The 22471-nt window shown below is 42.6% G+C and overlaps 1 protein-coding gene across 1 annotated transcript; it reads right to left on the bottom strand.

Annotated features, from left to right (window-relative positions):
* Positions 1-173: 173 nt before the first annotated feature.
* On the bottom strand, positions 174-21938 carry PARVG (parvin gamma). Its single transcript, XM_033059196.1, has 13 exons — positions 21772-21938; positions 17285-17386; positions 16717-16781; positions 13743-13845; positions 12627-12767; positions 12113-12228; positions 11238-11293; positions 10316-10338; positions 8375-8436; positions 8200-8268; positions 7280-7381; positions 3762-3834; positions 174-1817 (listed from the first exon to the last, which is right to left on the bottom strand). Exons 2-13 carry the CDS (start codon positions 17361-17363, stop codon positions 1738-1740), a joined length of 969 nt encoding a protein of 322 aa, XP_032915087.1. The 5' UTR covers positions 17364-17386; positions 21772-21938; the 3' UTR covers positions 174-1737.
* Positions 21939-22471: the final 533 nt, after the last annotated feature.

The raw sequence follows: 22471 nt of genomic DNA, 5'->3' as shown, positions 1-22471 counted from the left end.
TTTTCCGAGCCCAGGCCATGTGCCTGGAGTCACAGGAACTGAATTCTGATCACCAGCACAGGGCAAGAAGTTCAGGATGGTTTCCCAGGAGGAAAAGACCCCACTGCTACCAAATCACTGCCCAGCCCCTCCTGCCCCCTCACCCCTGCTCTCCACAAGGCAAATCCTGGGTTTATCAGCTCCATAGCAATTCATTCCACAATGAATGCATGTTCTGTGTGCAGTGTTACAGCAACCTAAAATTCTGTGAAGAAAGAATGAACTTCTCAGGTCTCCCAGCTGATTCTTGGAAGCCCATTAAGGAATCAAGCAAGGTGCCTATGGGGACTTGCAAAGTGTTCTTTCCTTAAATTGTCCAGATCAGCACACACAGCTAACGTTTGCTGGGGAATCAAGTGATCTTGGTAGCTCATTGGCACCACACATTGTATTTTTCTCCATAAAAAGGTCATGAACTAATTCTTGGTGCAGAAGGGTTTGGTCTCGGGGCAGTTTGCACAGCTCCCTCTCCCAGCAGCTGTGCAGTTTTACCATTTTCAAAAGACTTTCCAGCATTGCTATCTAAGGATCTTCCCTGGGCTGCACGATCCAGAGGTAGACACAACAAATTCTCCTCTGTAAATGTCAGCACTCGCACTGGGAGAGCTCTGGTTTCCCATTAACACACAGATGGGGGATCAGAACAGAGATCAAATGTCACAGTTACCGATGGCAGGAAATTCAATCAGTTTAGATAGAAGCAAGAAAAAAACCTGAAGCTTTTTTTTTTCCCTAATTATATCTCTAGTTTCACGCAATGCATCCAGAGGAAACTGCTGAGAGGCTGGGGATGGAGGCTGGACAAATTCACCTAGGAGAGCCTGAGGAGTTTGAGATGACTCAGCTGTCAGAGGTGCTGGGAAGCTGAATTCACTGCTGCCACCTGTAATGGTCTCTACATCCACCAGATGCAGAGCCCAGCCAGCATTGCCCACCTCTTACTGCAGACAAAGTGCAGACATGTGACTCCCTCTCACAACATGCTTGGCAGGGATTGGCATCCCTGCTAGCCAGAGTTTGTGTCAGAGCTGCAATTGGAGCTGGGCACAGTTTGGCACTGGCTTAGCAAGGAAATAAGGGCATCCTTCTATAGCTGTGCAGGAAAACCCCCTGTTTCCGATGCCTTTTCCATATTCGAGCAAATGAGCCCTGAAACGTTTGTCAAACAGCTGGTGAGTTCAGATTTCCTTTTTGCTACCTATTCATTTGGCATCCAATTCATATCCTCTTGTCTGATAGCACTGGCCACCTCTCTAAAGCAGGTTTTGAACTTCAGGTGTGTCTCAGCCTTCCCACTCTGGTGGGTCTTTCTCCTCTCTAGTTTTCCAAAAGGCTTCCCAAGGCAGGGAAATGGGGAAGATGCAGCAACTTTCAAAGTCACCTTCAGGAGCAAAGAACGCAGAGCCCAGAATAAACACACATTTAATTTCTTTGCAGCACTGGCAGGGCTCACAGAAAACAGAAGGCAGGATCTGGAACAAGAGCTACATCCCTAGAATTACACAGTACATGAGCTGTGGACACACATTTACAGTTGTACAGGCTGTGTATGTGAAACCTTGCATGAACAACACATTTGCTATACAATGTTAATACAGCAAGTGTCAAACACCAGTGCATGCCCAGAAACAGTGGCAAACACAGCTGGGAATCCAAAAAATCAAAAATAAAGGCAGCTCAAGCCCTTGGCCTTGTTCTTCATGCTTCTTTGGTTCTGTATTTGGAATACAAGCAGTACAGAACTCGCATTATAGCCTTTGTATCTCCATTCACAATATCTGTGAAAACAAAAGCAGAGACAACAAAACCAGATGGGAAGTATTAGCAATCCCCTGCACCTGCCAGTCTCCCACCTTGTCCCAATTATAATGTGAACTTGGACAATGGAATTGTGACAGCAAGCAAAATAGGGACTACAGAGGTGGAAACTAATAATTTATTAAATTAACTTGAAGAAAAGGGACTTGTGCTGCACTCTGTTGCTGGAAGACAAATATGAGCAAATAATGCAGAGTAAGAAATTCACTAACAAAGAACAGAGTAGATTATCTTATGGGGCTTTATATCTTGAGGCTTTTAATGATTATTCTATGATTATTATTATTATTCTATTTATGATTACTCTGTGTCAGGAATCACGGTGGAATTATCTGACACTTTTTTTTTGTTGTTCCATCATGTTTTGCTGCCCTTTGGTGCATTGTTTTTTGCTTGTTTGCTTGTTTGTTTTTGGGGTCTTTATTCATTTAGTTTTCAACTTCCTTTTTCTTGGCTATATAAACTGCTCTTGCAGAGGGAGAGGGATTCAGAGCAGTTACTGTTCTTATGGTGTTGTAAATCACTGGGAGAAAGACTAACAGAGAAACACTAGTAAAATGAGATCCTTGAAGAGTCTAAATAGTGTAGCTGCAGCAAGGACCCCTAAATCATATTAAATTCACTCACTAGCTGAGGATTCCCCCAGTGAAGCTAAAGGACTTGCAGATGTTGACACCAGTATTTCTTGTACTGATCAGCTCTGTGTTTGAGGCAGTGCAGAACAGCCAGAGGGGAAGAGGGAAATCACAGATTTATTTCTTTTCACACAAAAGGTGAATCTCAGCATGGGGACCTGAGCCCACACCGATTACTCGTTAATGTTAACATAAATAAAAGCTCTTTAGCTTTCCAGGCTCTGTGCAGCACAGCAAAAAGCCCACAATTCTTGAGTGCCTAGCATGCAAACTGCTGACATCACCAAAGCAGTAGTGGGAAAAGAGAACAAAAGGAAAAACAAAGGAAGCCTTAAATCTTCTCTTTGCCTCACCATGATACCATGTGTTATGTACCCAACACATGCAGCCACTCACAAATAACTAACACAGAGATAGAACTGGAACAATGCTTTTATTTTTAATAAAGGTCTGACTTCCTTGTTCAGCAACAAGCTTGCAAAGGATTACTGGGATTATGTGCCCTGCAAGATGTCAGACTTTGCAACCACAGCACCACCCATTAATTAACCACATCCCTCGTCCCACCAGGACCTGGCACCAAATTTTTCTGTGGAGTATTTTAACTGGAAAACTGGACTCATCCAAATGGAGCTTTTTTGTTTGTTTGTTTGTTTTTGTGGTGGAAAAAGAAAGTGGAGCATGCATGTACATTGATTCAGTGATGGAAGCATTCACTTGGATGAAGGAGATCAAGATTCAGCTTCCAGGTCTGAACCAAGCACAACAGTGACTAAAAACCTGTGATTTTCATATTCAGGAGACTGACCCACCACTCTTCTCAGTTTGAATAGAGTGATCAGTGTTTCTGATTTTTCAGAGAAATTCTTCAAGGTATCTTCCCACAGAAGTAAGCTTTCTTTCAATGCACTGAAAGTTTTTATGAAACAGGAAAATAGCTTTGCCTCCAGCTTAGCTGCTGTAATTTCCCTGTGAGCTGTCACAGGTTCAAATCTTTAACAAATACTGAATTCCTAAACAGCTTAAATTTAGTGTAAAGTTATTTAACTTATAACAATTCAACTTTTTTAGTATAGAAATAATGATTTTTCAAAAAAAAAAAAATCTTATTACCTCTACCATTCATTCTGCATGAGGAGCAGTAGGGCAGCCATATAATGAATTGTGTCAGTGTCATTTCCAGAACCTGCTTCCTGCAATTACCCAAACTTTTGCTAAGATGGGATGTTAGCAATTCTATTCCAGGCAAGTTTGCATGTCATGACTCACCTTCAGAGTTCAAAGGAAAATTCAGAAGACCTCCCTCTGCTAGCAACTCCAATGCCAGGTTAACATTATGGAGCTGTTGGAGAGAGAGAGAGAGAGATATGAATATAGCTGACAATATTTTCTAACCAACAGAAGGTTTTAAAAAGTATTTCTCTAGTAGCTGAAGAGACTGATTCATAAATATGTACTCATACTTCCTCTCCTTAGTTTTTATGAAGTGCTCTTCAGAATGTTTACCAATTATCATATAAAATTAGATGTAAAATCCATCTCCAGCAGAACATATCCCATGAGGAGGGCAGAAGAATCTATTTATTTAAAAATAGACCTTGCATATGAAAGACTTGTGTTAATGGGGAAAACGGAGTCTGTTTCTGAGTATTTTGAAACAATGCCCATATACTTACACTTGGAACAAATGAAAAGGAAAAAGTTCTCTACATTTCATTCAGAATTGCAAAGATCTGGTATGCTTGTTAGCTAGAAATTTCTGCTGTACTTTTAAAATGACTATTCACATTAATAGCAGTGATGATATCCTTAATAACACCCATCAGAAATAAAACACATGTCTATGAATGGAGGCTATGGGGTTTTTCTCATTTTTCCTTTTTCTCTCCCTTCTCCACAAGGGAAAAAGCAGCATCACATGCACAAGCAGCAGTTGTAATTGATTTTTCAAAAGTAATATCCCCTTCTAACAGCTTAAGGGTAGTTGTTTACTTGGCTGGTAATTAGCAAATTGCCTTCCTTTAACGAAGACCTGAATGAACTTCAGATTGTATCTTCCTGGCTTCCCTGAGCTATTTATCCTTTGGGAGGCTGCTGTTCCCTGTTATGGTGTGACAACAAGCACAGGAGTCCCCCCTGAATAAGCCAAGCAAAACCCCTGTGCTCTGAAGTGAAGCAAGAGATTTGTTTCACCTGGTTCTCTGGTTTACAGGTAACTGAGACTGTCTGTTTGGTTTGTTTTCTTCCTCTGAGAGTCAGCAGACAGGAGAGTTTAAGCCCATGCAGTTCCAGACAATTTGTGGATCAGAATGAGTAAATCTAACGTTTCCTTAGTGAACCAGCACAAGCAAAAAGGGCACATTTCCCTGTCTGTAATGCATTGGGGATTTTCAAGGAATGACAACATGCACATTTCAAAAAGCAACTTCAGACAGCAAATACCAATAATTGCATAAGAAAGGGAAGCCTGGAAAGTAAGGTGCTTTGTCCAGCTGTGCTTCCTGACTCAAAAGAGCTGGACAGTTTTCTAGAATTTACAACTGGACAGCAACCAGGACATCTGGGGTGCTTCAGCTCTGGGCCCATTTTGGCAGAAGCATTGAGTTCACAGAGTTTTGATAAGCACACAAGCCCTTCATCATCATCTCCATCTCCTGTGCACAGATATCACCCCTAGTTCCAGCCTGAACTATTTTGTGATTGTATTCTTTGTCACAGAAAACACACACCTTTTACACTCATGAGCACCCAGAGCTACACTTCTTTACAGCTACTTGAAAATGCCCCCAAAAACCCTGGAGCAAACCCACCCACGTGCAGTGTTGTCTTCTTGCACCTCACAATTGATCACCTCCTGAATTTCAGTCATGGAATGGTTTTGATTAGAAGGAACTGTAAGGTGGATGCACCACACTGATCCCAACAGTGCTGTGGCTGTCACCATTCCAAGAACAAATGAGATCTTTCAAATCCCAGCAAAGGCCACATCTTTATGCTTTACTGCACCAATTAATGTCTAAAATGACAGGGAGTTAGAAAGCACAGGGGAGTTGAAAGACATGTTTTGTGTACAAATGACAGCTGAGCTATGGCCGATCGATATTTTTAGTTGTAGTGTCATCCTGCTTTTCATTCTGTAATGAGCATCAGAGGAGAAACAAATGGGAAACACCACTTTGGCAAACTTCAACAGCAAGTCCAGCCCTTGGGAGCAACTTTGCTAAAAAGAAATGACTACATTTTGTAAATGTAGTACATTTTATGTAAAGAATTGTACTGAAGCAGTACCCAGCCCCATTCTATTCTTCTCTAATGCCAGTGATGGGCAAGGTAAGAAACTTTGATTTGCACCAGAATTTTAGGGCTATCTCATTTCCAGAAAGAAACTTTGGGTAAGAAACTTTGATTTGCACCAGAATTTTAGGGCTATCTCATTTCCAGAAAGACAGCTGGGAGGCTAGAATACGGCTGAAGCAAAAAGGAAATTATTATTCATGAAATTTTGAATAAGAAAATATTCAGACTTCCTCTGAATAAAGCTAATGGAAATGTTTAAAATTTCTGTCCAACTCAGTGGGAACAGACCAAACAATTTTTAAAACTGAGTGGAAGAGAAAGGGAAGAAAAGTAAATCTAGGGAAATGCTATAATGCTATTATGTCTGATTCAACCCTTCAAAATATATTTTCCCTGTTCTTAGATTAAAAAAAAAATAATAACACATTTTCCCCTAATACTTTAAACAGTTACCAACTGACAGCAGTGAAGTTTTGATGATATTTGAACCTAGGTGTCAAACAGTTCTGCTTTTACACTTTCTGATGAGAAGCTCCGTGGGAATATTTATTTGTTAATATAGGACCTCTGAGAATTTTTGTTACAAATAAATATTGCCCAGGGGCATTAGCTGTGCTAAGGCTGGGAATAAGATGAAAGCTTCATCTGTGTGGGGAAGCCGTAATGCAAACCATGCCAGAGGAGAGATTTTCTTCTCTTGGCAGCTCTCAAGCAAAAAAGATCTGACACATTTCACTTCCAGAGATTTGAGCACAGACCAGGAGAAATAGCTACATTTTCAAGATTTTCAGAACTACTCAGTGACCCAAATGAAGAAAAGCCTACCCACACCAGAGACAATCTGAAAATACCTCAAATATCTCAAAATCAACATTCCAGACCTGTGGAGGAGGCAGCCCAGCACACACTTCCTTCTGGCTGGTGACAGCTTTTACTTTTAAAGCACAGATGAAATCTGCCCAGTAGAGGTGGTAAAAGGTGCCAAGCAGGTCTGGCTGAGTATTTTACAGCCCCCAGCCTCGGGGGAGGAAAGGATGTAAACTTCCCAAACACAGAAGGGGCCTTCAAAATGTTCTGGCCATGCCTTGATTAAGGTGTATTTTTAGGACAGCTTAAAGAAACTCACAGGGATCCAGCTCTGCTACACTAGAGGTGTCATCCTCTTCCAATCCTGCTTGCAGGACAGGCTGCTAGAAGAGAGCACACCCATTCCCCAGCACACAGAGCCCTGGATCTCACCAGAAGGCTGCAGAAGCATGGCCATGCCAAACAAGTGCAGGTAACAGGTGCTTGCCTCCCATGAGATGCTAATTTGGAAGAGGACAGCGACCTGTTCTGAGATATTTTGACAGCCTGTGTTGGCACTGCCCCAGACCCATCTCTGCAAACACTGTGGGCATGGGACTTCACACACAGCAGCAGCAGTGAAAGCAAGATGCAGAACACACAGTTTGATGGCTCAAGCTCTAAGTGATTACATAACAACCTACCATCTCCATGGTGCTGGCTGGAGTCAGGAAGAAATTCTGTAAATTCAGGAAGTAACCCTCTAGTTGTCCAATTAAGAGAAGTAAGATAACCCCATCTGAAAGCTAGATAAGAATTGCTCAGAATTATTTGGCTTCAGCAAACTATTCCAGTAAATGCCATTCTAGCAATAAAGCAGTTTAAATGTTACTTGGGCAAGCAGACAGTCTAATGACTCAGCTCCCTCAACCTCTTCCACAGTGAACTTCATATTTAGTTAGATAAGGCTCCCAAATTCATATTTGTGAAAATATAACCTTGTAAAAGGACAGCTATTAAAAAAAACTATTCCAAATATGAAAATACTTCAGATGAGCACAAATGCACAACTATAAATAGTAGAAAACTGTGCCTAGTTATGTATGACAAAGACTTGAAAACCTTTTCTTACAGTTTCCCACTGGAAAAATGCAGAAGAGCACCCCCTTTACCAGAGCCCAGGGTGCTCAGCCCAAATTCTCTTACAATTTCATACTCTAAAGAAGCTTTGCATTCAGAGGATGAGACTTTGAAATGTGATGAAAATAAGGCCTTCATGCCATTAAGCAAATGCAGCATCAACAGTGACTAAATACAGCAACCAGGTTGGGTTTCATTTTAATGTTCAGGACACCTTTAGTTCCATTCTGACAAAGAGAGCACCCTTAGGAGTTGGGCAGGCTCTGAAAATCACTCCCTGTAGCATTACAAGGGCAGCATTTTTACATTAATTATTAGCTTCAGAAACTTCAGAGACCAAACCTTGATATCTTAACCTAAACCTGGAAATCATTATGTTGCCAGATTTCAAATTAAAATAATAAAAAGGAGAGTTCCTAACGGTAAGAGGAAACACCCAAATGGCTGATAAAACATGGGTAACATGGAGCTTGGAATACACTACCTGAGATTCGATGTCTTTCACATTTAATCCTAATTTTCCAACATGCTGGTCAACGAATTGTAGAAGTGCCTAAAGAAAAAAAAGAAAGGGAAGAAAGGGGGGACGGAATAAATAACTTTTTCAGTATTTAAGTTCAGCCTAAAAGGTTTTGATGTCCACTAAAAAAGTAATTTACCTTTTTTACAGCATCCAGTTTATCTGGAGCACAGCTAAATAATTCATCAAAGGCATCATCTTCTGTATCAAAACAACATTAATTGGTTTTATTTTGAATAACTGAGAGGTCAGAGCTTTAATGTGGCTTCAGAAGGAAAAAGGTATTTGCAACTTACAGTCCAAGGAGGAAAAGAGTAGCAGGGAGGCAGAGAAAGATGCTGCTTTTATATTTATCAGAGGACAGGATGACAGACTTCCCTTCAGCCTGACCACATCAGAGGAAACAATTTATTTCATTCAGCTCTGTAATTTTCATCTGCAGAGGTTCTCAGTTTGTGCTGCCACCAGTCTGAGCACTGGCTAAGTTTCACATCACTACAGCTTCTCTCTTTGCACTTAGGTGTCTTTTAATCCTGAATCTCTGGGATGAAATGCAAGGAGCAGAAGAGCTGTGTGTTTTACTGCTCTCCTCAAACAGAAACAGCAGTTACACCAAATCTGCAGAAAATAATCAGCCTCTTTCCTTCAGAAAAACCACAATAAAGATATGGGGATGCTGCCCTTTCTCTGAAAACTCAGAGATCTCAAAACGAGCCAGTTTAAAGTGGACAAGGAGCTGGTGCCAGAGAACCTGCAGGAGTGGAAAGACTTCCAAGGAAATGAGATCCATCCAAGTCCCACCCTCACTTCCCCTTTCTGCCCAGTTGCAGCAAAAGCAGGATCCATCTCCTCATTCAGCCACAACATAGCTCTGGTTCAAGCATGAGCAAAATATTTGAACCACTCCGAGCAAGGAGAGGAGCTCTGGGAGCACAATTAAATGGGGAGCCAGCTTCTACAGCACAGGAAAGCAAAGGCAGCTCTGCTTAAGGGAAATTCCTCCCCAAAGAGTGACAGAGAAGCTCCTTTGTGAAAGGGATTCCTCAGGATTCTCTGTTCTGCCTGTTTGGGGCTTGCTGCAGGAGCAGCGTCAGGAAGAAGTGAATCCATCAAACAAATCAGAGAGAGCCCTCTTCTGGAGCCACGCTTTGGGATTTCTCTCTTTGCTAAGAAAGCTGTGTTAAAAATAGAGAGAGAGCATCTTGAAGAGTGAATTGCAGATTTCTGTTCCCAACAGAATCCCGCTAAAAGAAACACCTAATTATGGGTTGGGTTCTTTCTTTTTCTTTTTCTTTCTTTCTTTCTTTCTTTCTTGTTTTGTTTTGGGCAGGGGTGAGTATTGGAGTTTCTTTCACGATTTCAGCCCACACTAGAGAACACTCACTGGAATAAGTGGTAAATGATAAATAGATATTAAATTATAAAGTTTTCACCTCTGCAAAGGATCAAAATGCCAAAATAAAGGCACAGCAGAGAATTCAAAAGGTTGCCCTGTGTCTTTGGGGATGCAGTGTGCTCCTGTGCAGCAGGGAAGAGCGGCTCACACTGAAGTCTGAGCTGTGCCCAGACCTTCTCAGGCTTTGCACACCGGGACATTTTTCACCTCAAGAGCTTCCCAGCCCTCAAAAGCCCTAAGGGGAAAACCTCTGGGGACGTTGGTTTGACTGAGCTGCCATCCACAACTGAGTACCAGTGGATTTCAGAATCTCATTTGCAAACTGTGGGAAGGAAAGGAAGGAACAAAAACCAGCAATGAGGACCACAGTTCTGAAACCTTTATAAATAGTTGCAAGAGTCAACATGGTCCATGCACAAATCCATGCTGCATTGTGCCCCCAGCCAGGTTTCTTTTTGGGTCATCAACCCTGTAGTCCACAGGCAAAGCGACCACCCAGTTTCCAAGCTGTATTCTGTTGGTGTGAACAGGCATTGACAGAGAGAAAAACACCAGGAAAAAAATCCATGAGTCTCCATCAGCTTTAGTGGGAGCATACTGATTTTATCAGGGGCTAAAAAGGATCAGGACATGGTGTGTAAAAGCACATAATGAAACACGGAACTTGGCAATGCCAGCACTTACTTGACTGTGCTTCTATATTCTCTCTGGAAGTGCAATAAAAAAGCAAGAATTAGAACAATGATTCAGCAGAGCTGATCTTATTCATAGACTTTGCTTTTCTGCTATCCTATAAAGCAGGAGACAGAGCTCAAAGTGGCATTAACTTTGTGTCAGAGTGACTTTCCAATATACATTTTTAAGTCGACTGCATAGCTGGGTATGGTCTTGGAAGCATGTGAGATTTTACCTGGCCCACACACCAATGAACACTTATTTTACAAGCACAATCCTCAATATCCTCTTCCAATAAGCTGCTCATTATATTAGAGCTTGAAGATGTTCTGGCATATAAAAAATGATAGTAGGAAAATCTGTTTCTAGTTCTTAGAATTATGTCCGTATTTTTTTGGGATGGAAATGGTATCCTGCTACTTAACTCCTTTAGTAATGACAGTACCTCACACACTCAGCAAGCTAAAACATTTCTTTCACAGTAAAATAAGAAAAGAACTGCCTCCTCCCCCACACAACAGCAAAAAATTAAAAGTAGATTTAAACCTTTGTGGTTTTAGAAATTCCAAATTAGTCTGGCACAGGTAAATTTACTGTCCTGGCATTTTGTTACTATATTTGTTATGACATTTCACAGCAATGTTGAGCTTCAGGAATAATCATGCATATTGGCTTAGAGAAGTTGATATGTAGATTAAATTAAGAATATAGATATATATAGAATAAATATTGGCACCATAACGCCAAACATGAAGAGGAGGATAAAAAAAGGGGAAGAAATCAGAGAAACAACTCCCATGCATATGCATGCATGCCTGGGCTTTTCACCTTTTTCATCGTCATGATCCCAGCCACTTTTTGTAAGGGGGAACACACCCACAATGTTTCTTTTCTGATTGACAGTGTAAAAACCAGATCTATCCCCTCTTACTTGTTTTCTGTGATATATTCCACTCCATTTGACGTCTTTAATCCTCCAGAGGTGGTCTGTTGAAAGGACAATAAACAATGTTGGGTTTGTCACCAAAAAAATGTTCCACAAACAAGTTTTCATGACCTGTTTGCTGCCTTAAATGATTATCAGAGGGCATTTATTCAATAATTCCAGTACAATTATTACAGGAACTTCAAGTGATTTCTGCTTCCTTCTGCTCTCTTCAGTCTCCAACAGGAAATCTCTTACTTGCCCATCAGAGGAAGTCCTTGGTGTTTGCTGCTCTTCCCTTTCAGGCAGTGAAAACATTCTGTGTTTACATACACTGGTGGTGCTAATTTTTGCAGTTTTATCCCAAATTGTGGGCTATTCAGTATTCTCCTACAGTCTCAGAACTGACTTTAAGAAACAAAATAGAGAAAGAAAGCATGTAGATATCTGCTTGTAGAGAAAAATACCAAAATGCAACCTCAACAGAAGGGGAATAAAAACTCCTGTCACCTAAAGAAAGAAATTTTCAGCATGAAAAAAACCCTTTATGATTTATGAATATAAGCTTCTATTTTAAAACATTTAGAGGCAATAACAGCAGGATTTCTTCTTTTTCTTCTTCACAGACATCAACAGCTGCTTTCAGTTTGGACCATTCCCTTGTTTGGCTGAGGAAGAAAAACAGCATAGCGCTTTTCCCCTTTTAAAGACAGAGTATCCAAACTGAAATCTCAGTCTAACCCAACAAACTCAGAAACTGAAAGGTGTGGTTCACAGAAAATGCAAGTATCTCTTTCACAGTTACACACACATTTCTCTGATTCTAAGCCTTGTGGAAGGACCCCAGGATCTACTGTAATAAATACTGAAATGACAAATACCTCAATGGTGATTGTCTCCACTTGGACATTTGGAGGCAGAGCCAGGGTGGGCTCAAAGTGCTTTGCTATTGCAACCAGAAGATGCAGTGTGCTCAGTAAATCCTTTGCCAAGATAGCTGTTGGGTGTAAAGGAAGAAAACAATGCTTAGTGTACAAAACATGTGAGTTTCCCTCCAACATCATGAATTCCTCCTGTGCAGAGGACCTCAAAGTCATGACACAGGTGGGACACCAGATTTTATATAATCAGAGGTTTATATAATATCAAAATTTAGCAATAGCACAACTTAAAAGTGAGGAATACAGGGATGCTGAGGGCTCTTAAGTGATCCACAAGCCACATACTTATAGGAGGCAGACCCAGGCAGGGTCAGATATTTCTCACTTTTGATTCAACTAGTAATTGAAAACAGGTTGTTTAATCACTGTGCTGGCAGCACATTGCCTCACAGCAGCCTTATAGCACAGGAAGCCTGTGATGGATCATTTTCTTCAATTTCACTTCTGCACCTACATTCCACACTCCATTTCAGCTGACTTTCTTCCAGTTGCAAACACTTGGCCACAGCTTCCAGAATCACAGAGAGTTTCTGCCGCTGTTTTCTTTCTGTTAATGCAATCCTGTCAACATCCAGCTTGAGAGATCCTAAGTTTTCTTTTACAGAGGGTCCATAGGAAGAAGAATGTATTTTGACACCATTGTAGGGAAAAAGAAAATAATTAGAAACATAAAATGATAGCAAAACACAAAAAGTCTTGTTTTAAATGTTCAGTATCATTTAAGAGGTCTACAAAAGGGAGAGGACTCAAGTCACTCCTTGTAGCATCATTCCCCAGCCCTAGCTCTTTATGTTCCTTCTACAGAAATCCAAGGAGTGAGTCATTCCTGTAGATAATGTACAAAGTCAATATCAACTCATATGTATAAGAAATCCGAGCTCATTGCTCAGGCAAGTAAACTGAAAATCAGCCAGTCCTGCTCATGCTGCTGCTCTCAGCCTTGGTGGAAAGGAGATAGATTTAAAAGATGTCCCCAAGGAGAGTGAAAAGGGAAAGACAAATGTAGCAAGGACAGGAGAGATGGAAAAATAGAATGGAAAACAGGCTGTTCCAGGAGGTCACATCTTTTTACAAGCACCACATAGTGCCAAAAACCTCTTAGATTTTTTTTCCCAGTTCCAGTACCAGAACACGTCTTTGGAGCAAGAGCTTTTAAAATTTTGGGGTTTTTATTTGGTTTTTGGTGTTTTTTTCGGGTGTTTTTTTGTTTTTGTAAGGCAGGAAAATATATATTACAATGCTGATTCTATCCAATGTTCCTGATAGTACCACAAGCCACCTTTGTGTTGCTGGTTTATGAAACCCTCCATTTCAGAACCACTGATTTTCACACTTCATAGTTAACCGTTTTATTATGTCAACTGCCAGGTAATAAGCATTTCTTAGAAGTAAAAGAACCATGCAAAACTATAGTGGGGATTTGTTCAGAGTGGTGATTATCACAGCTGGCCCCCCGTGCACTGAGAAGTGATGGCAGGTCCCTGCTGTTGTGATTCCCAAGGTTAATTCCCTGATTGGAAAGTTCCTCCATGAGATGTCTGCAAGAACTGAACTCAAAGGAGCAGCTCACCCAGGAGATGATGAAGTACCAGCCCATCAAACAGGTCTTCCTCCAGACTTTTAACCACTATGTGCTCCTCTTTCAGAGTTCTGTTAATCCACTCAGTCAAGAACTGCAGGGGAAAGCAAAGCAATTATATTCCTGTTGTTTAGACAGCGCAGCACTCACTGCTATATTCTGTTTCACGCCCCTTACCTCAGATCTTGGTTTGCTTTCAATCCCCACTTCCTTTGTGCTTTTGGGTTGTTTTTTTAAAGGGTTAGTTTTTCCTAATTTTCAAGTGAGATAGACATTTAGCTACTTATATTCTGAGGAATTCTGTTATAGAGCTGGGAAGAGAGGCCCTCTTCCCACTCCCACCAGGGAAAAGGCTGCACTTCCCATCCCCTGCCTTCATCACACGTCACAGAATTCACACCAATTCAGCTGCCAGGCAGAAGTTTGTAAGAAAAGAGGCTTGGCTCATTCTATGGGTAGTTTCTTGTACTCATCCACGCTACTACCACTCCTCCCTCTCATCTCCTGGATTTGTTTCCTTTTTATTTCTGCAGTATTGTACCACTCAGTCCCCAAATACCTCCTTGGAACTTTCTAACGTGGCAGTCCTCCCACTGGCCTTCCAATATCCCTCCTGCCTTTGCAAGGGCAAGCTGCTCAGGAAGCCAGGGTCTGGAGGGAGAGGAACCACATGTGCTCCTAGGCAGGAGAACAAAGCTCCTCAGCACCTCTTCACACATGTTGAGAGAAAGGGAAAGCGACCTGGTGAAGCAGAACAGAAAAGCAGTAGCCCCAGCTGGCTGCCAACATGAACATCCCTCTTGTAAGAGGGATGGGGATTGCTTTTATGGCTGTGGTTGTTATGAGTGAGGGTCTGGAGTGGATAATACCCTTCTTACTTGCTGGAAACAGAGGAGAAAATTCACAGCAGATTCCTGTAAGCTCGCCAACATTAACAAAAATGTAAGGAGGGTTTGAAAAGTCTCTGAGAAGCTTGGAACTGCACAAGAAATAAAAAGGGCTGAACTGAGAAGGTGCCAAACTGTAATACACAGATTCTGCTAAGAGGGAACAAGAGCAGAAAGCTCTGCCCTTCAGCTGATGCTTGGGGACACTCTGGGTGTGTGAGGGGTAGAGCAGCACCCCAAACACAAGAGAACAGCCAGAGGGAAGTCAGGAAAGCAGCAAGCCCTGCTGAGCACAACCCATGGCATCCCTCCTTTGCTCCCCCAGCTCCCACAGCTCTGCTTTCTGCCCAGCTGTGGGGGCCCTGCTCAGCTGCACAGCAGAGCCCCATGTCTAAAAACATCTAAAAATGAGTAAACAGGGAAAGGAGAAAAGGAATACTTTGAGAAGTTTGCTGCTGGCTTCTGAATGTAACCATCTTTTATTTTACATGCAGCTGGATATTTATAGCAACTGCAGGGAGCCATTTCATATATTTCAGTTCTCCAAAGCCACCTCAAAAGGAAAATCCAGTGAAAGTCTCTCTCCCCAGTGAGTTTCTTTGCTTCCCTTTTTCTTCTCTTGAAGATCCCTCACTGTCCCTGTCTCCATCCTGAATTTTCTCTAGAGAAGCCATCAAATCTTTAGATTAAGAAGGCAATGGAGGGGCACCCAGAGGATTCTGCTTCCCTCAGGACACAATTTCCATCTCCTCATCACTCAAGGAAAAGAAATTAAACAGTGATGACCTGTTTCAGGTATCTCTGACAGGAAATGGATTAAGCACTGAAGCTCACAGAAATCTTCATAACTGAGGAAAAATTTTCATTTTTGGCAACCTTAAAATAACAAATCTGGTCTTTCTGTAGACATTTTGCAGCATCACCTTTCAGACTTTCCCTTTGGTATAACAACATCATAAAAAACACAAAGTCAAATATTTTTGTTCAAATGTCCATGAATACGTAATATAGAAATAGACCTACCTACACATTTATAAATGCCACAAAATGCAAACAACAGCACATATCTTAAGATGCTTTTCATAATATTTATAACAATTTCAGCACCTCCACAATGAAAGGAGTGCTGGTCTCCTAAAACACATGCCACTTTTCTTCCAGGAAGTTTCATTACATGGACTGGGCCATTAGAGAAATTGAGACAGTGATTGAACACAAACGAGAGACCAGTAATTTCACGATTATAAGCCGCACCTGATTATAAGCCGCACGTTACAATACAGGGTGTGATAAAAGGTATCTGTTCTATCACCATCTGTTGAGGGTGGGGGCAGTGATCCTTATCTCAATGGCAGATATTCTACTAATGGGCCATCCATTGAAACCAGGCGGGGCATTGTTCTTTATCTTTTCACAACCCATCCTTCCTCCAGCCAGTCATTTTCTGCTAATGGCCCATTGAGTCCCACTGTGGGACTGATAAAATTACTGCATCCCATTGGAAGTTGCTCCAGCCAGGGGGAAGAGCCCAACATTTCTTACCAAGATAAAAACAGAGGTTTTGGGTCACTAAGGGAGCCCCTTTCTCCACTGGACTCCAGAGGAAAACCGGATTTCTCCACATCACCACTGGACCTCCGGAGGGAAACTGCACCTTGTACAGGAGCACTGCTCCAACTGAGCCACATCTGTCACTGCAGGAGGATGCAGCCACCATTTAATGGGACTGCTACCAACACCCTGCCTGACGGGGTGTCAGGTTGTACTCTGACTTTGTCAGGGTTTGGAGTTTGTTTCTTTGTAGTACTGTATTTCTATTTTAATTTCCCTAGAAAAGAACTGTTATTCCTAATTCCCATATCTTTGCCTTAAAGCCCCTTGATTTCAAAATTCTAATAATTTGGAGGGAGGGGGTTTACATTCTCCATTTCAAAGAGAAGCTCCTGCCTTTCTCAGCAGACACCTGTCCTCCAAACTAGGACATAGGGTCAGAGAGCTGGGCAATTTACAGGGCTGAAAGAGGTTCCTTTAACACAACTCGAGGTGGGGATTAAATCATACAGTAAAAGAAGTGGTACCAGTTTCAATTCTTCCAGTTTGGGGTTGTTGTTTGAAGTCTGTTTTATGAGTTTCTTCTTCTCACCTATGGATGGAAGCAAACAAGATCCATCAAAATTATCAGATATGACTAAAGCAAGTTTGCAGCTAAATCTACTATCAGTTTGATATTCCCAATATGGCTAATTGCCCTATGTAGAAATATTTATTTTTCATTTTAATTAATTCCTTATGGGCAAGAAACTGGTATAGCAGACTACTAAGCCTGCTGTTGGAAATTATGCTTCAGGGTACTCCAAATCAGTAAGATCTAGAAGGACCATTCTAGAAAGAGGAAAACACACTGGGTCAGATCAATATATGTGAAACTTAAATATCAATTAAAGAACCAGCTGGACTTTGTGTTGCTGCTTCATGATTGACCCCCAGAGTCATCAGCCAAATTAGACACACAGAGCTTACTCATTTCTGATAGAGCCATGGGATCACTGCAGAAAAACACACAATTCATTTGTACAGCACATTTTCTGTTTGGCCCTTCAGGTGGTTCTTTGGCCTTTTTTCTGTCCTGGTTCACAAAGCACATACCTTTAGTGATGACACCCTCAGTTAAGAATTGATCCAGTGTAGAAGGCTGTGTAAATGCATTTGAAAAGTCTGGATCCATTTTCTTTAATCACTCCTGATAAACTGGTAAAAAACATTGGGGGGAAGGAAATATGAGTAAAGACATGTAAAGATCAAAATTAGTGCTAAGAAAATAGATAAACTGAAGGGGTTTTTTAAATCAGTTACTATTTCATTACTAGCCATTAAAAAAAAAATCTGAAAATATATTTAAATACATACAAAGAAATTGAAGTTAGAAATAATTTTCTTTTTTTTTCCTGTTAATCATCAAAATGTAGGGAAAACAAGACCTGAATACCTGAAATAAAACTTGCTTTAATTATATTTAATTGTAGTTTCCCTGTATTAGATAAGTAAAATCCTATTTCAACTGAAGTGAAAAATAAGATTTCAGTCCTTAGGTATTAATGGATATGTGCTAGAAAATATAAAAATTACCAATAAGAAATTAAGGAATTAAGGAATAATTAAGGAATATTAAATCAAGAATCCAGTAGTTAAATTACTGAGTTACTACATATAAGCAGCTTCATGTATTAGACCTGGTACAGCTGTGGGGAAACAAGGACAGCTACTGGCATCTGAGTAGTCTCTTGTACGAATTCTAGTTTAGAGTCACAGAACCATTTAGATTGGAAAAGACCTCTAAGATTGTTGAATCCCAAGTGATCACCCACCAGTAAACCATGTTCCCAAGTGCCACATCTGCATTGCTTTTGAATCCCCCCAGGAGTGGTGACTCCAACACTTCCATGGGCACCTCCTTTCAATGCTTGGCTGCCCTTTCAGTGCAAAACTTTTCACTCATGTCCAACCTGACCCTCCCCTGGCACAGCTGGAGGCTGTTTGCTCTCATCCTGTCCCTGTTCCCTGGGAGCAGAGCCCGACCCCCCCAGCTGTCCCCTCCTGGCAGGGAGTTGTGCAGAGCCAGAAGGTTCCCCCTGAGCCTCCTTTTCTCCAGGCTGAGCCCCTTTCCCAGCTCCCTCAGCCCCTCCTGCTGCTCCAGCCCCTTGCCCAGCTCCGTTCCCTTCCCTGGACACGCTCCAGCCCCTCAGTGCCTTTCTTGTGCTGAGGTTCCCATGTGTGCCCAGGCTCTGAGCTGTGGCCCCAGCAGTGCCCAGCACAGGGGACAGTCCCTGCCCTGGCCCTGCTGCCACCCCATGGCTGGCACAGCCCAGGTGCCATCGGCCTCTGCCCCTCTGGGCACACCTGGGCTCATGTCCAGCGCTGTCCCCAGCACCCCCAGGGCCTTTCCCAGCTCTGCAGCCCCTCTGCCCCCCTGGGCACACCTGAGCTCATGTCCAGCGCTGTCCCCAGCACCCCCAGGGCCTTTCCCAGCTCTGCAGCCCCTCTGCCCCAGCCTGGAGCTGCAGGGCTTGGGGTGACCTAAGGCAGGACCTTGGGTGTGCCCTCAATCCCCTTGTCCAGACCATCAATAAAGATTAAACAGGACTGGCCCCAGTGCTGAACCCTGGAACTCCACTTGTGACCGGTCACCATCTGCAGGTGGCTCCATTCCCCACCACTCTCAGGGCCCAGCCTTCCAGACTTGCAAGAAGCAAGATGGTTCTTCACAAACTAAATGCACTAAATTGATTTAGGTGCCAGAAATCATAATTACAAACTGCAACTGTACTGCGGTCTGCAGAGAGGAAAGAAATTACAGGAGGATGAGAGCTCTGCAGATTGTGGTTCTAGCATGAGTAAGAGAACTCATCCTTCCCAGCAGTCCAAAAACCTCTGGAAGTCAGAGCAGAGCAGATGTGATGACCAGGAAGACTTTTACTGTTGGGCCACTGTAGAAGAGGGGATGCTGACTGGTTTTGTGCCTTTTTTTAAATAGAAAATGTGATTCCCCATATTAGAGGTGTCCTTAGGAGAGTTGTCCCACTCTCTACCCAGGGTGCCCACATTGGGTGCCCTGTTTCCTAAGGCTTCCTGTGCAATGAGTGGGATGGCATTTTTAAAGAGCAGTCCAGAGCATTTAAATGAGTAACTAATTTTAGTTTTAGGAATGGAGCTCCCTCCATTCTGTTACCAGAGACAGCCCTGGCTGCTGCTGCAGTGAAGTGAGATGCTCCCACCTCCCAGTGCAAGGCACCTGCTGAAAATGCTCTCCCAAGGGATGTTCTGCTCATCACTTCCTCTGCTTGGTTTGGTGTTTATACCCCAAACAGCACAGCACTGCTCTGGAGGCTTTCACACATTTCTTACAGGCTCCAGTCAAAGTGTGTTATCACCATGTATTTTAACACAGATTTTGCCAAAGCTGAGAATATCAGTAGAAAATAGCAATTGATGCTTTTGCACATCAATCTGGTAAAACAAATTGGTACAAAATTGCCAGCCAGGTGATAGGAGAAAGGGTCACAAGAGAATTCACTTCATTATGGTGGTAGCAAAACTAAATGCTATCTCTAAAGAGCACTTGATAAAAAAAAGATAGAAGCTGAGTGATGTAGTGCCTGAGGAACAACTGAACTGTCTGAGATAAGACTGCCCAGATGAAATTAACTGAGAGAAGTTAATTAACAGAGAGCAACCCAAGGGCAGCTTACTTTAAAATGAGGCTTCTGACAGCTGTGATGCCCTGGGGAAGTCCAGCTCGTAACAGACACTGTGTAAACCACAACTTACTCTCACTCAGCTTTGCAATATTCAACTTGTGCATCTCTCACTTCCTTCAACCATCAAAGTGCTGCCACACCCTCAGGGCCTTTTTAGCCAAGGAACCCAAACATCAGAAGCCACTGTAAAATTTGGAAACCTGTCAGGAAAGGCCTGAAATTCAGAATTTGTTGCTCTGACCCACCAGCTTCCCCTTGAGGCACCATGCAGAGACCAACTGATCCAATTTTCCACACACTGTGTTACTGCTCTGTGTCACTCCTGCCCTGCTACCCCAAACCCTCCATGGCCATCTCTTTCCAAAACCAAGAAAAGACAGCCTGCAGTTCTCCTTCCCAGCTGATCATGCTCAGTGCTCTTCTCTGAGCTTCCTCCAGCATGATCACAGCCTTTTGGAAGTGCTGGGAACCAGACCTGCCCAGATTTATAGAGGTGCACTGCAGCACTCACAGGGGTCTCTGCCCCTCTCCTCCTAAGTCCTGTTTGCTTTTTTCACCACTGCTGACTCTTTACTGGGAATTATCTGTTAGATCTCCAAGATCTTATTCCTATGTAGCAACACACCATTGAGAGCCCATCATTTATTGCATTTCAGCTTGCATTTATCAATATTGATTTCCCACAGGCATTTCAGAGCCTGAGAACTGCAGCTCTTCAGCACTTAATAGACTCACTGCTTATTGCTCATAATTAGCATTCCCAAGCAGTCCTTCATGTGGCAGTGCAGCACAGTGGTGAGGGAACAGCCTTTCAGAGAACACCATCCTGCAGGAGCAAAATCAAATGGAACATGCCAGGGCTGGGACACCTCCCTGGTGAGTTGCTCAATGTGAAACAGCCAAGGCCACAAGAGTTGGTTCTCACACACAAATTTCCATATTTGCTGCAACCAGCCCCTGCCATCCATCAGTTTAATTTGCTGCTCAGAGCTGTGGCTGACATCCTGGTTTTTTTCCAGCCCCCATCCTCTTGCATAAGTTTTTTATCAGCACTTGGAGTACATTGTAAGAGACAACTGCTCGAATACTGAGTGCACAGGCATTCCATTACAGCATCTTTAAATAAAATAGATGCTTAATTATGGACTATTCAAAAGGAAATGGCATTCTCTGAATGAAATGCTCATTCCCTAAGAATGCCATGGATGTACAGGCTTTGCTTCAAAGCCAAGGGGAGGTTTGATTCCTTGTGTGCCACCTGCAGTGGCTGCCAAGAAGAGAATTGTTCTTAGGTCAGGAGCCAGGCTATTGCACAAACTCACAATGTCACAACTCCTGATAAACAACCAGTTCTCAAGTTGGGTCAGAGCAGCTCATTTTTCCTCCATGAGTCTTCACAGGCTCTGGCTCTCAGATATCCCCAAGGCACCACACAGAGCACTAATGGAGGTCTCAACTTACAAATCAGCTGTAGAATATCCACAAGGCACCTTCCAATGCTACCAAACGGTTTCACCTGTTTCAATTCCTGTTTGAAAAGACAAAAGTCCTACTCTGCCTAGCTCAAACACATTTCCTAAGTAGATCACACAAAGGAGGGGAAAAAACCCAAATGGGAATGTTAATAGTAATATTTCCACCTTTAGGAAACCAAAATTTAAAAAGAAGTAAGGAAATAAAGAGAACGCACATTGTGCTCCCAATTTAAAACTTCACTTCCCTGTACAGTACCAGACTTTTCAGGAGCCATCTTTGCTCATAAACATCAGAAGATACATTATCTTAGTAAGAACAATCCATAGAGACACAGAAAATCTTCAGTTAAAAACACCAATTATGAAAAAAAGCACCCAAAGGAGTCCCACTCCCCAAACTTACTATTCTCTCCCGCAGTAACTCTCCAGAAGCTCTCCCAAGACCCTGTCCCAGCAGCCAGGATGTGATTTCTAGGGCAGAGGGCTGAGCCCAGGCTCAGAGGTCTCCCATGCAGGGCAGCACAAAGCACACAAGGGGAAGTTGAGCCGCGCTCTGCTCTTAAAAACGAAACCACGGTCCCATCCGGAACTTCATTGTCTGTGCGCTGGTCCCTGCTGCAGAGACTGACAGAAACAGGAGCACAAGGGCAGGAAACGTGCAGCCCTGCAAATCCTGAAGTACTAGAAAGGATTAAAAAGATAGGCTCATTCTTGGATGGTGCTGCCCAGCACGACTGGGCTGCTCACAGAGCATTTTTGCTTTGTCTGTAAAAAAAAACCAGCCAAGAGTAGACAAGATCCTGTTCCAGTGTTGGAGCTCAGGGATTTTTGAGCTTTCTGTACTTTCTGGCACTGAACCCCTGGAGAACACTGCTTGTGACCTGCAGCCTTGGAGAAGGCTTCCAAATTTGGGTGATGGAGTTGGAGTCATGGGTGTGTAGTTTAGAGTGTGCGATTCCACATGGGAAGTGCTTTAAATTTGAGGTTTTTATAATGTAGTAATAGGTATGGGACAAGATGGAGGATTTGGGGTGTTGTTTCTGTGTTCTTCTTCCTTCTTTATGGTTTCAGGTAGTAGTGCTGCACTGCAGGTCACAGGAGTT

This window comes from Catharus ustulatus, chromosome 4 (assembly GCF_009819885.2).
Source record: "Catharus ustulatus isolate bCatUst1 chromosome 4, bCatUst1.pri.v2, whole genome shotgun sequence".
Classification (NCBI taxonomy): domain Eukaryota; kingdom Metazoa; phylum Chordata; class Aves; order Passeriformes; family Turdidae; genus Catharus; species Catharus ustulatus.
Note: the sequence above shows the minus strand (reverse complement) of the source record. Positions and strands in the feature narration are given on the sequence as shown.